Source organism: Mercenaria mercenaria, chromosome 16, assembly GCF_021730395.1.
Source record: "Mercenaria mercenaria strain notata chromosome 16, MADL_Memer_1, whole genome shotgun sequence".
Taxonomy (NCBI): Eukaryota; Metazoa; Mollusca; class Bivalvia; order Venerida; family Veneridae; genus Mercenaria; species Mercenaria mercenaria.
In genome coordinates this window covers 14,552,535-14,570,362 of record NC_069376.1, presented here as the reverse complement: position 1 = coordinate 14,570,362, position 17,828 = coordinate 14,552,535, and the positions used below count along the sequence as shown (strand labels likewise).

The window sequence follows — 17,828 nt, the reverse complement described above, 5'->3', positions numbered from 1 at the left end:
AGACATAATTTATAAGTTTCTCTCAAAATTCTAATGATACTTGATTCCCTATCTATATCAGCAACAAGTATTCTTGACGGCTCGAACTTAATCACGAAAGATTCGCTATTTTCCAGATAAATTTGATTATTGTATTATTGTATACACATGTGGGATATCCAGTACAACAGCAAAGTCAAGATTGAAAAATAATAAGAAATTCATGACGTTTCGCCGTCCTCTCAATGGCACTTGCATTACTGATACACAATGAATTTAGACAAAATAGGACTTGGACATTTATTAAAAGATAACTGCGACATTTAGCAAAATAGATATACATATCCAGAAGCAGCACTTATATCACGGTACTTTATGCGTAAAAATTGCTTATTCGAGTTAAAAACATTGTTTTTAGAATCAATCACTTTTCACATTGATATAAATTGAAATAAGACATGATTTTTGTACTATAAATTTTGAAATCATTACAATGTTGTCTTATTTAGTTGACAATACACATTGTAATGTATATTATTTCTGCTAATAGTTGTTTAACATTTTGTTTAGAAAATAACTATTTCAGTACAAGTTAACACACTTCTGCTGCTAGAAATTCATTAAAACACTATATAATCGTTGGTAAAAATATCTACTTTATTTGAAAGCCACCGTGGGAAATATCTAACGTTAGGAATCGGCCAGAATTTCAACGTTGATAAATCAGTGTAAAATTTGATTTATCGTGAGCAGATTCAAAAAAACTAAATGTTCCGATTTGAAGCAATAACATATTTTCAGTTATTGTAGTAGTATTGAATACAGTACCTAAAGTTGTTAATTGTCACTAGTATGTCTAATGAGAAAACTTCTACATACATGTAATTGTAACAAATATGTCGAATATATGTATGCTTTAATAGGTAATGATGTATATTTTAAAAATGGTCCTAGATAAGTATTTTTGGCACTATGATGATTATGAGGACGTAAGATGAATGTGACATTCCATTCTTGTCGGTTTTGGATTGGATTATGAGACCAATTTGTCTACATTTACTTTAATTCCACAGTGCCTGATTAATCATCACCACCAGAAACCTTCGAACTATGTTGACATAAGTTATCAAATACTCGACCACATGTGGCAGTGATTTGAAGTCAGGACTAATGCACTGAAATTGCGAAAACATTAAAACACATTCAACGTTATTCTTTCGTTATGATAAATGAAACATACCTATTTAACATATAATTTTCAAAGACAATAACTTTAACGAAATTTCACTATAACTGTGTTCTAGTCCTTGAATGAAACATTCTCCGCATAGGCAGATACTTGTAAAACTGTATAGTAAATCTAGTATAGGGTGCATCACCGCGACTTTTATCATACAATGTACAAACATGGTAACATGTCACTTAAATACACATCAAGATCAAGCACCGGTACCTATATTTTAAATACATATTTCCGTATTAAACTTGATTCTCAGTCAGTGAAATGATATTCTTGTGAACATTTTATCCTGTATATACGTATAGGAAACTGTCAGTGCGTTTTTAAATTATTGCATGCATTAAATTTCACCGTTCCAGAAATAAAAGGTCGTAAATGAAAAACAGTGCTTTTTTGTGTTTTTGTCAGAGAGATGAACTAGAATTTTTGTTTTACAGATCAGATTTCTTATCGAATCTCGTATTCAGCTTCGTATTCATGTTGTAATATCGTAACGAAAGCTTTTAATGCGCCCATTTGAAGTCGTCAGTAATTAAAGGTCATTTCTGCTACTTGCGACTTATTTACTGTATAATTGTTATTTCCAAATATCACAAATCAATGTCATTCTAAATGATTGTAAGTGACAGGTCTGCCTTTTTCTTTCTGCAATAGAAATATTAAAAAAAACTACAAAAATTTGCAAACGATACGATCATTTCTTATTAACAAAATGTTATCTTTCGCTCAATAAAAACGATCCAATAATCAATAAACCTTTGGAAACACATGATGCAACCATGCATAAAAAGAGAGTAGGTAGTAGGTACACTCGCGCTCCCTAGCAACGGTAAGCGGAACTTTATTACCAACGAACATATTGGACTCCACGCTCCAAAACGACCAGAAAATATAACAACACTGGATCCAAGTGAGGAGAGACTTCCTACGGTCACCACACGAAACTTTGCTGTTGTGATAGTTAATACCATTTGTAAGTAGATTCTATGGAAGCATAAAATGCAACCAAGCACACTCGGTTTGATTGAGTTTTCAGGAAAGGTAGTGGCAAGTGCAACACCACTCACGCCTCTTAGCACGTTATTGCCCTTTCAGTGCAGTATATGAAAGTGTAGTGTTATATGTAACGACTTCAATGAATTATCTTATATTCCTGAGACGTCATTGTTTCTATTTTCTTTTTATTTATTCGCTGAATGATGAATAAACTTAATATGTGATCACGCGGAATCAGCTGATATGCTAACAGTTGAAAATCCACAAGAGGTACATGTGATAAATATATGGTGTCTTTAAACCTAGTTGTGATGTCATAAACCCACATTTAGTTATTTTTGTACTTTAGCTTATTTTTTTTTTTTAATTATTAATTATGGGTATATTTTCGTTTGTTTAATCTTTGCCATATTTAGTATGGTTCAAGTATTCTAAATATTGAGTATTGTGTTCCTTTTATGTAAAACAAAATAGCTACGTATAATACAAATACATAATGAGTGATCAGATACCTCATTAATGCAAATAGAAACACGACGCGTCAGTTTGTCATCAATACGGCTTTGTTTAAATTAAACGCACCGATTCTAGAATTTCCAATATATCGTGATAGAAATGTTCTTTATTGTATAATTTGTAATACAAAATAATGGAACTCTACTGATAAGCGGGAATAAAAAGGCTATGATTTATTTCTCGTATTGTTTAAAATACTTACATAATTACGAAATAATTTTGACAAATTTCCCAGTTAGCACATCAGAGATAAATCGTAAAACTTAAACAGAGTGTTCTAAATTTTTTTAAAGTTACGACAGATTTGCCTAAATGCCGATATTGAAAGGGTATTAGATCTAGTGATTTTAGTGCGAATCTGCAATTGGATAAAATATAAGTATTAAACAATCTTTAAAGATACAGTTATGCTTTATTGAAACTTTAAAATAAATAAACTACATACTACAACTGAATAATCTGCTGCCCTGTAGTATTTTAAAGAAAAAAAAACTGTATTTTAGAACTGCAACATCACATCCTTAAATGCAGATTAAACTACTCAATACAATTCTGACTACATTTATATTTATCATTGCCTAGTTGCAACATCAAGAGATGGTTCTTTAGGATAGAGGATTCCATTTAACATAATCGTCACAGTGATAGATTGTCGTTTGATTTTGTGCTGAGGCGTAAAGGATGTTGCACTTTGCATTACCGCTATCTATCAGACTTGCTAAGGCTGAGTATGCTATAGATTTTGCTTGGTTGTATTTTATGATTCGAATGGATATTCTTATAGATGAATAGAACCAAATAATTCAATCCACCGCCTTAGTCACATAATATGACCTTTACGATAAAACCTGCATTGTCTCCTCTGCAGAGATGATGGTATTTGTTTACTAATTGACAATAATTGACATTTTCATAAATGCTGCCAGGCGGAAACAAAACCGATATATTGCGACGCATAATGCGTTTGGTATTAAATGTATTAGCTATTAATTGGTTTTATATATTGCTTTATTATACTAAGTAGACATTTGGCCATTTTGCACATCATTTTAAATGTCATCGGGATTATTAGACGAAATGTAGGCAATTATTGCCACAGTTGTTCGATAGTTGTGCTTGGGTGAGAAGGATTAACTGAAGTGACTTGCTTAAACAACACACATTCATGGATATTTAACGTTACTATGGATTGACTATTAATATGGATTTTAGTTAAAAGAATTTTAGGTTAAAGTAATTAATTCATTAAAATGTGTTATCTTAATAACATTTATAAAGCGAAATATGATGAGTGTGTTATATTTTCTATAAATACGTGCACAATTTAACGAATTTAACAAAATAGCTCCGAAAATGCAGTAATTGTTGAAAAAGTAAATGTTGAAAAGGTTCAAAAATATTAGGTCGACAAAGGTAGATTTTTCAAATTTTAATATGAGTACTGATATAGTGCAAGTTGTGTAAGATAATATTTAATTTTCATATCTGTTTAATTATTATCAAACACCAAAAGGTAAAGATAAATATTATGATAAGATCAAACTTTTTTTAACAGGTCATGCCATGTTATAAAAATACAAAACATGTTGGTGGTCAATAACACGTTTGGAATAGCGACGGAACGTTTCAAAGCATGTAAACCTACATCAAAGGAATTTAATAGTTGCATTGGAAATACAACACGGGCTGTATTGATTACCACATTATACTTTATTATAGAATAACACAATAGCGTGTTTTAAGTTATAGTTTTACATTTTACTTATTAATAAATGATCTTACATTGCAACATGCTAACAGATTTAACAATTAGCAAAATATATTGTTGCAATTTCTGCTTTTACATTAACACATCCTATATATTTTCATGAAATTATTTAAGAAAATAAATTTAAAAAGTAGAAGAATCAACAGTTTCTTTAAATGAGCGTGCATCAAGCATGAACACGCGAAAACGGGTCCAATAAAGATACAGTTCATCGTTCTTTTTTTTTTAAAAAAAATGGTTTTCAGATAATTTAAATGATATGATTTGTTAGATGTATCTCTGATTGCTGTTAGAGTGGCAGGCCTATATAAAAGTCTGTTACTGCTTAGAATACAAATTGTTTAGAAATAATATTCGGTCGGGTGGTATTCGTTTGAATTACACCCTACCGGTTGATATTTTTTTTCAAATCTCATGAAAACAGTACAATGGTGACACTACATTGGTTAAGCGTGACAGTGTAATGGTGACACTAAAATGGTTAAGTTTGACAGCGCACCAAACAAATGTGGCTTAAATCAGAGCCAAACGGAAAACTGGAATAAATCAGAAATATCCTCAATTTTCTTCCGTTAACTTTTCATAGATCTATCTAAAAAATTTAAAGGTCGCACTCCACCTTAAAAAGCTTTACATCTAAATACCGGTTTGAATAATGTTGAGATATATTTCTTACAACAGAGTAGTATTCCATATCTGACATTATATCAACAACAAATAATTATGTGTTACGTATAACTGACATTGGCATAAGAGTCTTTATTTGTTTTTCAAATGTATTTGCTTTATAATTAGCAATGAAAAGAGACAAAATCGACCAAAACAAAGGCAGGGAAACCAGATTTTTTTCTCTGATTTGCAAGGTTTGCCCATGCAGTTCGCATTAAGGCAGAATATTTCAGAACTACTGTAGTTTTAATTAGCTTGGAAAGTTTAGCGATATCCTCTATACACACAATTTTCATTTATTATTTACGTTGGAATAGAAAAAGATTTGAGTTGAGTTATTCTTCGCTTAATGCAAAAAGGTGACTGTAAATGTTTTCGAACTAATGTACATTATTTATCACAAAACTAGACATAAGGAGTACGATATACCAGTTGGGCCAGAAGAAATGAATTGCTGCACAAAGAGTCCGGAAAAGGTAAATTAATATTGTGAAGAATTATGAACAAATTGTTCCCTGCTAAAACACTGACTTTCATTTAATAATAACATTTAAGGTATCCTATTCACAAATATGTAAAGCCTTTATGCCGTTTTTCTCTTTGGTATCATATGGAAGAGTGTTGTCTGCTGGTGCAGAATTTGTAAATAAAATGACCACAAACAATATGCACGAATCACTATAGTCACATGTTTGAATGCAAAGTAATAAATTTTACCCTGTAATTACTGGACTTTTGTTAAAGTATTACTGAAGACTATAAAGGTAAAAGATAAAACTACTATTACATATTTTATAATGTAATTTATTTTTTCTGTTAACAATACGCGTTTGGTGATAGCAAAATTATATGAGCTTACCAGGCATCAATATTTGATACATTTTATTAGCATTTATAGATTTCGCTTTTTATTAGACCGGATGCCTTGACAATATCTATCAGAACACGCCTTAAATACCGGCTTAAGTGGCTCAAAACATTAATTTTGACTGGAATTTATGAACCTGAAAGGATCACAAGATAACGACAACTACTTATTTGACACAGGCGAAGAGAAGAATTCAGCAATACTATTTACATTTTTTCTCAGCTTAGAATTATGAAGTGTTTAAGAATTGTAATAACTTTTACTTCACAATGTAAACGATTACTTTGGCATACTATATCTTAACTATTTTCTATTTCAATAAACTGCCTCATTTATATATTTTCAGGCAAGCGGTAAGCGTATAGACTGCATCATTTATATATTTTCAGGCAGACGGTAACCGTAGTAAACGGCCTCATTTATACATTTTCAGGCAAGCGGCAAACTTAATAAACTGCCCCATTTATACATCTTCAGGCAAGCGGTAAACGCAATAAACTGCACCATTTATGCGTTTTCAGGGATGCGCTAAACGTAATAAACTGCTCCATTTATATATTTTAGGCAAATGGAAAGCGTAATAAACTGTCCCATTAATATATTTTCAGTCAAGCGGTAAGCGTAATAAACTGCCTCATTTATATATTTTCAGGCAAGCGGTAAGCGTATAAACTGCATCATTTATATATTTTCAGGCAGACGGTAACCGTAATAAACGGCCTCATTTATACATTTTCAGGCAAGCGGCAAGCGTAATAAACTGCCCCATTTATACATCTTCAGGCAAGCGGTAAACTCAATAAACTGCACCATTTATGCGTTTTCAGGGATGCGCTAAACGTAATAAACTGCTCCATTGATATATTTTAGGCAAACGGAAAGCGTAATAAACTGTCCCATTAATATATTTTCAGGCAAGCGGTTAGCGTAATACTAGTAAACTAATATATATATTTTTGGGAAAGCGGTAAGCGTAATAAACTGCCCCATATATACATTTTCAGCCAAGCAGTAAGCGTAATAAACTGCCTCAAATTTTACATTTTTCAGGCAAGCGGTCAGCGTAATAAACTGCCCCATTTATATATTTTCAGGCTAGCGGTAAGCGTAATAAACTGTCTAATTAATATATTATCAGGAAAGCGTTAAGCATAATAAACTGTCCCACTTATATATTTTCAGGCAAGCGGTAAACGTAACAAAGAGTCACAAGAAAGGACAATGGAAAAAGGTGCGTAAAAAACATATGATTAAAAGATACATGTATATAAACATAAGATAGTTTGAATGTGAACAAAACACAAATGAATTTTTACCACAAACCCAAAATTACTTTTGAATCTCGGCATTCAGCATTTAATACAATTTTGTATTTACAATATAGAAAGCGCTTTATGGATACAAATTTTTCACTTTCCTTTTAGCAATTCAAATTTACAAGATTACACGCTACTGCTATCGTTAGGAAATCTAGTACATGTGAAGCTCTTTAACTGCTGTTTCTCTTGTGAAAAGAATTCTTCAAACTGGAGAAAAAGTTAAGCATGACATATGTGGCATATCATACTGCAAATTTTGATTTAGAACCATTTAGTTATTGGCAGTTCAAATCATGTGCATTCAGTCAATCATGTGTAAAGCAGCCAGGCAACGGAAATCAATAGTCTGCTTAAGGTAAAAGGCTGTTTAAAAGAAATCCAAAATTTAAAAAAATGTCTTATTTAAATAAGCCGATTTGCTGTTTGAAGCAAGTTTCTGCTCAATACAACTGAATTGTATATCTACTTTGATTATTTAAATGCAAACAGCCAACTTTAAAATGTGTTCCTATTGTTGGAAAGCAAAACGGATATGTTCCAAGTTTGCAACATAATGAATTTAAGGGAAATCAAATTCATATGATGTTATATCCATAAATATTGTTTCTACCCATAGAATTATGAAGAACGAACAAATCTTTTTGGGCTACTTTAGAGTTTTCATTGTACTGTTACAATTTGAATTGTACAAATAATTGTATTTTATAACAGATAAAATAAGTTTTCATTATTTTGCCTTCCTGTAAGGACACGACACTACAGACAAGGCAGAGAGAAATTTCGATTCAGGCAAGGTGTTGCAACATGTTGTAAACATTTTTTTGGTTTCTTGGTGTTATTTTTGTGAATGTTTGCTTATTTCTGTTTGTTTTATACGTATGTGAAAATATTTTAGTTTGTATGAAACGAAGAACTACAAAAACTGAAACTCGAATTATTCCAAAGTATGTAATATGCTGTTTTATTTTGAGAGTATAATGCATTTTCTGTAACTAATGTTATTATTTAATGCTTTGTAGGTTGTAAACAAGATCATATGCAATAATTATTTTAGGTTTTGACAAATGTAATACTCGTTATGAATTCATATTTAATATATTTGTATAAGTCAATAATACAAACTACGTATCATACCTCTTTTGACCAGTCATATGCTGCCCACCAATGGGCAATTTTTACTGTCAGAGGTACTGCGGTCAGTGTTACAATTTGCATGTTAATTATTAGACGTGTTCTTTGTAAATTTTTACATGTCTTCAATAAACTAGGGTGTGTTGACTTCTTCCGGAAGAGGTTTTTCTGTTATTTGACAAAATACGCATTTAAAAAATCAAATCTTTTATTTTGTTTTGGGTTTAATAATCATTGTCAACCTTTGGAACAATACTCGCAGCCTGGGTCCCCTTCGACAATAGTCTCCTTCAATCGACAAACAATTGTTCCACTTAGAGCAATATTTGTGTGATATCATATAAGCTTTTCATTGAAATATAAATTGCACGCACTCTGTCCTATCTATATAATCGGTTTAGTCCCGAACATTTGTATCGTATAATTGTATCATAAACACGCATATTTTGATTAAATAGTAATTAATGTGTTCGAGAAACACATTGGATATTCAATTTGTAACGTAAATTTAATGTCATGGTAGATTTATGTAATACACTGTGTCATATCTCACGCAGAACATAACAAAATTTGGTGTTAAGACAAGAGGTAGGTCCTTTACGTATGAGTCCAAAATGTATATGAAGGCCTAATTAGACTCTTTTGACGACTAGTATGTGTGATAAAGTATGTTTTCCTGAAAAAGGTGATGCATAGTGATGCATATAAACAGCTACTGGAGACAATCTGCTTCACAGAGGTCCTTTTCATGGATTACCAGCTGTAACTACCAGTAATGTGTTTTGTTTCCGGCTGAGCCTACTTTGAGAGTGATAGCGATTTGCTTTTCATGTTGTCTGCTTGTTGATAGCTATTTTGTTAACTATGTTCTCTTCATGTTAAAATATATTGTACATGCCAGTTTGAATTTCTATGTCATACTTTTTCTTCGTGAACAATGTGTCACATGCATCTTTTACTTTTTCCCCCAATTAGAGTAATAACATCTGGCAATTTTTCTTCAGTTACTAGGTAAATATATCGGTAACGATATTGTTACATATAAATATATTCTACTGCAATTTTCAACTACTTGCTGTAATTATCAAAATGTTTAATATTTTGACAAGTTTAAAAGAGAAAAATAATTCTACATGTTTATGAACGTACGGATGCATCGCAAAATAGAGCAAGACAGTATAGTTTTCTAAATAGTCATTCCTCTTTAAATGCCATTCTAATGGAAATAGTTATGTAATTACAGAAATACGAGAGCTGTTTCGACTATTTGATACCAACAATGATAGATCTATATCAGCACAGGAGCTTGGAAAGGCGATGAGATTTCTAGGTATGAGTCCTACACAGCAGGAGGTATCATACGCCATGACAACACTAGATGTTAACGGTAACGTATTAATTTTCTTGAACTATGAGCCAATTACTTAGTACATCAGTCCTCTAACTATTAAATCGTTAAATTTCTTTGGCACTACAATTCGTGGCTATGCCAGAAACGATTATTCCGTGTGATTTAAATTCGTGGTTTCCACTGACTTAAAATGATGTGAATTTTATGGAACTTCAAATTCATTGACTTCAAATTTAAAGCATTCAGACAACCAAACGGTCCATACTTGGATAGACAAGAAAAAAATGGAACCACCGTTTCTACAATTCGTGATCACTTGGTATTCTTCGATAATAAATTCTTCAAATTTCTTAACAATTTAGTTTTGCATTATTTACAGCACTCTTAGACTTCAAATCAAATGATTTTAAATCGAGATTCTCATTGCTGTGGGTTCCAGTTTAATTCTGTTCAATATACCTAATGGATTTTATTGGTATATCTCAATGCTAACGGTTTCTCAATGTGCCTAGCGAAATTTAATAACAATGGAAAACAAACTTTTCTCTGGCTATTCTGTAATGAAAATGTGCGAAAGCTAAATTTGATTAAATTAAATTCTATGTTTGCCCATTCCTTTGTTAGATTACATACCTAATGGAATCGCTTTAAGGAGCATCATTTAGGCAGACGGTTTTATTTCTGTCCTTACAAAGTTAGCCATACATAAATTTGAATACAGTTTCCATGACAAAATTTCACTTTCAAATATTACTTATACCCCAGTCTCACATACGGCGCGGATAGCAACGTCTAGCCTCGGATAGAAACGTAGTAATTCGTATCGATCCGTACCTGAGCCATACCTTAAAGTAGTAATACGTATCAATTCGCTCTAATCCGTCTATGTTATCAGATTCTACGCCTAAATGAACTAGATAAAAGGTAGACATGTCTGCCTTGTACCAGTTTGTAACAACCAATGCTAACGTCTCCCAACAAGGGCTGACTTGCCATGAACAAACTTCATCATATCTCCTCGTGGCATTCCCAGTCTTGTGTTTTCTAATTTCCTACTGTAAAGTTGAAATATATTTCCTTGTTGATACTGATTACTTTATTTTTAGTACGTTTTTTATTGGTCAATCACAAATTCATCAAAATAGAATTTATTCATTTCAGGTAACGGTAGAATCGAATTTCAAGAATTTTACTCGTTTATGCAAGCAGAGATGTCTAAAATCAGTATGTGCATTACTCGATGTTTTGTTTGTAGAATCAAGTTATTCTTTAACCAATATTATAAGTTTTAACAATTTTATAGTAATATATAATACTGCAATAAAATGGTATACTTTGTTTTTGACATCAGTTTTAGGGTCATGCTCTAGAAATCACGTTTCGCATTACGGACTATTGTCAAACAGATATATATTTCTCTGCACTGCTTCTGAGTTCTGAAAAACGATAACACCAATCGATACAGAACGACGTGCACGTTATTGTGTTTACATAAAACAAAAGGTTGATACCTGCTATCTGAGAAATGTTACCTGTCAACTCTAAAATGTGTAATACATCCTTATGCACAATAGATGTTTAATGTCGATTCGTCATTCCTAACAATTTCAAGCTATTTTATTAGTTATGCGGTGAATATTCACATAAATTCCTTAGTCGAGTGTCTAGATTGGTATGAACATAGTCTACTCTGTACGTTTCTAAGCGTCAGTCTTAAGTCCAGTTAGGAAACAAGGCAAAAGAATGCTTCTTATCAAGTTTTAATTGCCCAGAGTAGATTAAATAAATTTCTATTTTTTTTTCACATTATCAAAGAATTTTTTTCAAACATTTTTAAAATTTGTTTATCGGTGATTACTTAAAACAATGTTCCCCTTTGTATATCGACCCTTGGCAGGTCCCTGCTATAACTCTAAACATTTACGAAGTATCTATACATTGCAATCTTTAAAACCAGCCCGATAATTTTATTTAAAGATTTTTAGTCGAGATTTCTTTTAGAAAACTGGAATAGTCATAAATCGGATTAGGAAAAATAAGACAGTTTTACACATTAACGATAAAATCGATCATAGTACTTACTTACAATAAAATGTTATTCATAAGCAGTTTTTTTATAAGAATAAATATGAACCATCAGTGACATTTGCACGTTGAGTAATGATGCTGTCTTTAAGAAGGTTACTCACGATTTGTACTTAAAGTTGCATGCATTTTTCATGACATACATAGCGTCTAATTATATCAGCATCAACATTTCTTAGAAATAACAATTTATTATCAAAAGGTGATGGCGATTATACAAACAAAGAAGAAGTCATACGATCAGCATTTAGAACGTTTGACAAAGATGGGAATGGTTTTATTGAGGCCAAGGAGCTGAGGTCTGTATTAATATCTGTACAACTAAACCGATAAAGACAACATTAGATCTACCGACACCTGGCCACTGGGTTAGAGTTGAAGTGTATACTCACAAAAATATCATTTAAAAGAAAAAAATGTTAAAGAAAAGTCATGATAACTATAATTATTAGGGGGCCTCCGTGGCCGAGTGGTTAGAGTCGTTGACTTCAAACCATTTGCCCCTCATCGATGTGGGTTCGAAACCTCATTTTGGGCGTAGAATTCTTCACGTGAGGAAGCCATCCAGCTGGCTTACGGATGGTCGGTGGTTCTACCCAGGTGCCCGCTCGTGATGAAATTGTGCACGGAGGGGCACATGGGGTCTTCCTCCACAATTAAAGCTGGAAAGTCGCCATATGACCTAAAATTGTGTCGGTGCGACGTTAAACCCAACAAAATAAATAAATAAATATAATTATTAGTACATACGTACATAGATATTTGATGACGTTATACCAAAAAAATACTTTAAGAATTGGTCAAACCTTGTTACATAAAGAACATTTGGAAAAAGGCCAACAATTGCTGTTTATACATTAAAGTTTAGACAGATCTTGTTATAGTGAAATTGCTTTTAATGTCACAGCATATGGCAGCTCAAGAGCGAAATCCACACGACTTAATTCAAACAAAGATTGGTTCAGCTTGTTTTAATAATTTATACTGTTCTGTAAATTTAAAATGTTTTCTTTGCTATCATAAAATCGAACAACTGATATCATGCTATAAAATTTCGAGCCGACTGTTGTCAAGAAAACCGGCTGCTCCCCTTATTAACAAATATATGGCAGATTGGATTTAATACTGATTTCTTGGCTCCCGTTATAAACTTGGTATTATCATTCATTTTCTAGAATAGCTATGAAGAAACTCGGAGAAAGTTTAACAGACAAGGAATTAGAAGATATGATGAAGCAGGCAGATGTTGACGGTGACGGTAAAATTAATTACGAAGGTAGAAAAAGTGTTGATATTTACACCAGTGTGATGTTAATTATTGTCGAAATTCACTCATACTAAATGCAGTTTTATATTTTAATAAAGTATATTTTACCATCATTAGACCAGCTTGTCAGGTCCACGGCAAGATTTGATTTTATATCTAAGCAGCTTAAGATTTTTTTACATATCTATAGCTTTGTAAAATTGTTTAAAGATCAATAAGCTTCCAATCAGTGCATGTCAGAGGATTCCATAACATGGTATTTGTAAGAAGTGTCTTTAAAAATTGAAAATGAAACTTCTCAAACCAATACAAAAGTATAACAAATAAAAGTAAACTCAAAGGTTCAATGTAAATTATGTAAATTTCAAGTCACAAATAAAAACAAAACAAAAAAAAAACAACAAAAACAACAACAACAAAAAAGCACGTAATACACAAACTTAATCTGTTCTCATTTAGATCGAATATATTATTTTGTTTAACTTAAGCTAAAGAATTAAAAATATATAGAAAAGCAAATCACAGTTTTACGAACACCAATCTAAATATTATATGTAAATATATATTTGCACTATCACAATTCATACATATATGTTTGTTTGAATGGGTGTAATCATGTCTTTGTTTTGAATTTCAGAATTTGTCAAAATGTGGTGTGAAGCCACGTAAATCTTCAGACTATCTGCAGAATGGATATTCCTTTATTCAGAAGAAACAAGAACTCTTGAATGTATACCTTGATATATACAATTAAATTTAAGGTGTTGATATCTGCTTATAGTGCAATAACAAAACAATTGATAGCAGAAATGAGCAAAGCTCTTCTGTTCGTTTAGAACAATTATTTATTTTAACTTTATATCTAAATCAATTTGTATCTTTCTAAGATTAACTCAAAATTTCCTCCAGGTTTTTATCGACAATCAGCGTGTAACAATTTGCCTTGTATTATATCCATTTCTATACTTTACTAACTTTATTTGATTGTGTATAACTATCTGTTTATTAAAAGGAGATAGTAAAATATTTTAGTCCAATATTACAGACTAGCTAACATCCTCCAATTCCTATTTTGTTTTTAAAATGATCTTGCAAACAGAAAGTAAATTTTTACATTGAAATAAGAGTATGGATTTATGGAATAACTTCTCCTCAATCAATAATTGACTTTTTGCAAGGTGTATATAAGATTATGAATCTATTTGCTGGTAATATTAATATATCAGATCTGTCTCATTCATCAACAGAATTCTTTGATAAAGCATTACATTGTTTATTCCTCAAGATTTATCATACAATATATAGCTATCAAATCTAATAATTTCTTAATGATTTTGCTCAAATTTAAAAGTATATCGACGGTGTCGATAGAAAATCCCGAATAAAGAAAATGCCTTTTTCTTCTTTGCTGAAATAATGTTCAACGTTTTCCCGCGCACATTCTCACAAAATCTTGGGTCAGTTAGCCAATGGGAAAGGGGTGAAACATGTAGAAATAAAATACCGAATAATGAAATAGATAGTAAATGCGGAGTGAAGTCGCTGACTGGAAAAAAGCCGAGTAGTGAATTTCAAAATTTTCTTAAGTTACAAGGGTATTTTCAATAGTCAAGCATATAGCACATCCAAATACCGATCAGCATTGCAAATATGGATGTTCTGTGTCATTTTCTTTTTTCAAAAATTGATCTGAAAAAAAAAATACTCGGTATTTTTTTGTTTGATTTGGAAAAGGTGGAAAACACTTAAAATTAGTTTTTTGCCTCTCCTGAAAGCAACCTTTTTAATTTTTCGGGAATTTCGATCGACACCGTCGATATAGTTTTTTAATTGTACAGCTTGATTGGTGAGCGTGAGTGTGTGTGAAGATTATCTCTGAGATGCTAGTTTTAAGCAATTGTAAGAATATTTCATAACTTTTTACAGCTGTGATGAGGCTTCATTTGGGTTGTTTGTGCTCGCTGTTCAAAGTAATTTGACGTAAAATAAAATCCATGTATTCATGTGGTACCCATGCGCATTCTGATTAAAATTAATTAGCTTATGAAAAAAAATACTGTTTGTTTTTATCAAAGAAGATTTAGTTGTTGTATCTTAAACATGAGCAATGCTGTTATGTTCTTAGTAAAATGATAGCAATAATCTTGTACTTTTCTTAAGATACATTTTGTATTAGAGCAGTTGTTGTTCTCCCCGGAATGATGTTTATAGTGTAGTAAATACATGTATGTTATATTTGTTGTCGTCTGTGCAAAAATTATCACTATACAAAGTGGTTAAAGACGCGCTACAAAATAACTATATTCTTTTGTATTTCCGTGATGTTAAGTACACATGATTTGCATGGAAAATATGAGAATGCAAGTATTAAGTTTCAAATTGACAGTGATATGTATTCGACCAAGACATTATGTTTAAAGTCTAAGTATTTTATTGAATTAATGTAGCAATATACTAGCGTATTTAGTTTAATTTCAATCATATTTTGTTCGTACAGTGTGTGATGTTAATTCTGTTAATTCATCTATATTCTTAAACCATGCTGAAAAGAGACTGACTGGATAAGTTTCAGACGAAGTTGTAGAAACACATTTATTCGGAAAGGCCCTAAATTGCCCGTGTGAAAACTATAGTATAGCTGTATTTCAATATGATTTTCATGAAGTTTTTGTGGTTTAAAAATAGGTTACTAGGTCGTGGTGGGTCTTCAATATGACGACTTCTGAAAATTTTGAGAATTTACCTGCAAGGGCTAGTGAGCTTTTCCTGTCGATTACATTCTGTATGAAAAAGTTTATATATACATTTGTATTTATTACAATATGAAATAGATTCCATGACAATATATATAAACAAACCCGGGTAATCAATATGATGAAAGCTCAATAAGAAATGCTACAGATACGCTTTGATAATTATTAACTCTCCAGCCAAGACCTTACGGAAGTGCATGCATGTAGTTTAACATTTTCATAAATTTACTCAAAATATTGAAAATGTAAAAAGCACATACAACGAGAATGAAAAAGTGACAAAGTTAGAAACAGTGGGGCACTCCCATAGTGTGATGTTTAAAATGGACATGGACATATATACAATACTGACTAGATTATGCAGATCAACAGTGTTCGTGTTATCACAATTATATGTGCATTTGTAAATGCAAGCTTTATTTAACAAATAATCAAGGCCTTCGCGTTGTTTATCGTCTGATTGACCACGGTTCATAGTTCAGATGCGTAGGAATTGAACCACGAGGGCGTTAGCCCGAGTGGTTAAATACTGAAGCATCTGAACGATGAACCATGGTAAATAAGACGATAAATCACAAGAAGGCCTTGATTGTTTTCATTCTGACATGCACGTTGATATATTGCAATAAATATTATGCTGGAATTCATTTACGCGAGGAGTAATGTATCGGACGTCAGGCGGCTACATGACGTCAAAATTGACGTCATAATGCTCTCTTACCAGTCCGTGCGTCAACCAGTTTATCGCAGGATATATTGCGTTTGATTTTCTTCTTTGTTTAACTGGAAACCAAATCGAGCCATGTTAGAATAATGTATAAAGTAAGGCTTAACAACGTAACCATATCTGCATGCTTTGTTTATTTAGATGTTGCACTATTGTAATAAAATTGTATTTGTCTAATAAATTGCCTATTTCTCCATTTGTGTTTGTCATATTAATATAATGAAGAATATGTAATTGCTACAGGAAACCATAATTGATAAAAAAAAAAAAATATATTCACTTTGTTTTTTTAACTGCCTATGAAAGATAATCGACAGACAATGAATAAAAATAGTTTTCTAAAATTGGAGTTACTTTTTGAAAACTGATAATGAAACTGTTTGTCGTGACTACATTTAATCGTAGTATTTCCAAATACAAGCTAGTTATACTCCACCTCTGATTCATGTGGGAAAGTTGGCAGTTATTTGCGGAGAACAGGCTTGCACTGGTACAGAATCCAAGAACGCTGGTTAGGTTAACTGCACGCCGTTACATAACTGAAATACTGTTGAAAAAAACGGCGTTAAACCCAAAACAAACACACTTTTCTTATACTACAAGGTGGTTCTAAGGACACATTGACACATGTAATGTCACAATTTTCTGACTTTAAGTGGCGAAAGTAAACAACTGAACGAGTGGATCAAAACTTTGTCCATTGCGTAACATGTCCGCTGAATAACTCTTCTCCGTCTTTGTATCATGAATTATATTGATGAAAATGCACGTAATAACGTAAAATACTTTCGACGGGCTTTAACAGATTTAAAATTTAAAAGTGTCATTAGTTTTTCTCATTTTAGCGGACAGCATAATAGCCATTGTACGTCGCTGACGGTTTTGCGAGTTACGCTTAGCTGCAAATTTTATAATTCTGCGTTATGAATTTTGATAACAATATGGATATTTTGCTAAATAACAGTTAAGGCGGAAGCTTCGATTGCTTATTTAGAACGGGCCTTCTAAGAAACACATGTCACAACTCACCACGACTGCATTTAACAGAGCGTTTGTTTATTCAAAAAGAATTTGTTCATGCAGTTCAAGTTACTGACCGATCCCGATTATGGTCACTTCTGATTAAGCGCGCGTTGTATGCATATTTTATTCATATGAC

General features: G+C 32.0%; 1 protein-coding gene across 2 annotated transcripts; it reads left to right on the top strand.

The window, feature by feature from the left end:
- Positions 1-3,710: 3,710 nt before the first annotated feature.
- Positions 3,711-16,863, top strand: LOC123540748 (calmodulin-beta-like). Of its 2 annotated transcripts, XM_053526152.1 has the most exons (8): positions 3,711-4,144; positions 5,578-5,644; positions 7,219-7,267; positions 9,730-9,873; positions 10,999-11,061; positions 12,125-12,221; positions 13,098-13,198; positions 13,827-16,863. In XM_053526152.1, the coding sequence occupies exons 2-8, from the start codon at positions 5,615-5,617 to the stop codon at positions 13,856-13,858; spliced, it is 516 nt and encodes a 171-aa protein (XP_053382127.1). In that variant the 5' UTR covers positions 3,711-4,144; positions 5,578-5,614; the 3' UTR covers positions 13,859-16,863. The 2 variants fall into 2 exon arrangements, with proteins under 2 accessions (XP_053382127.1, XP_045181942.2); XM_045326007.2 differs by lacking the exon at positions 3,711-4,144 and having other exon boundaries at positions 4,196-5,644.
- The last annotated feature ends 965 nt before the right edge of the window (positions 16,864-17,828 follow it).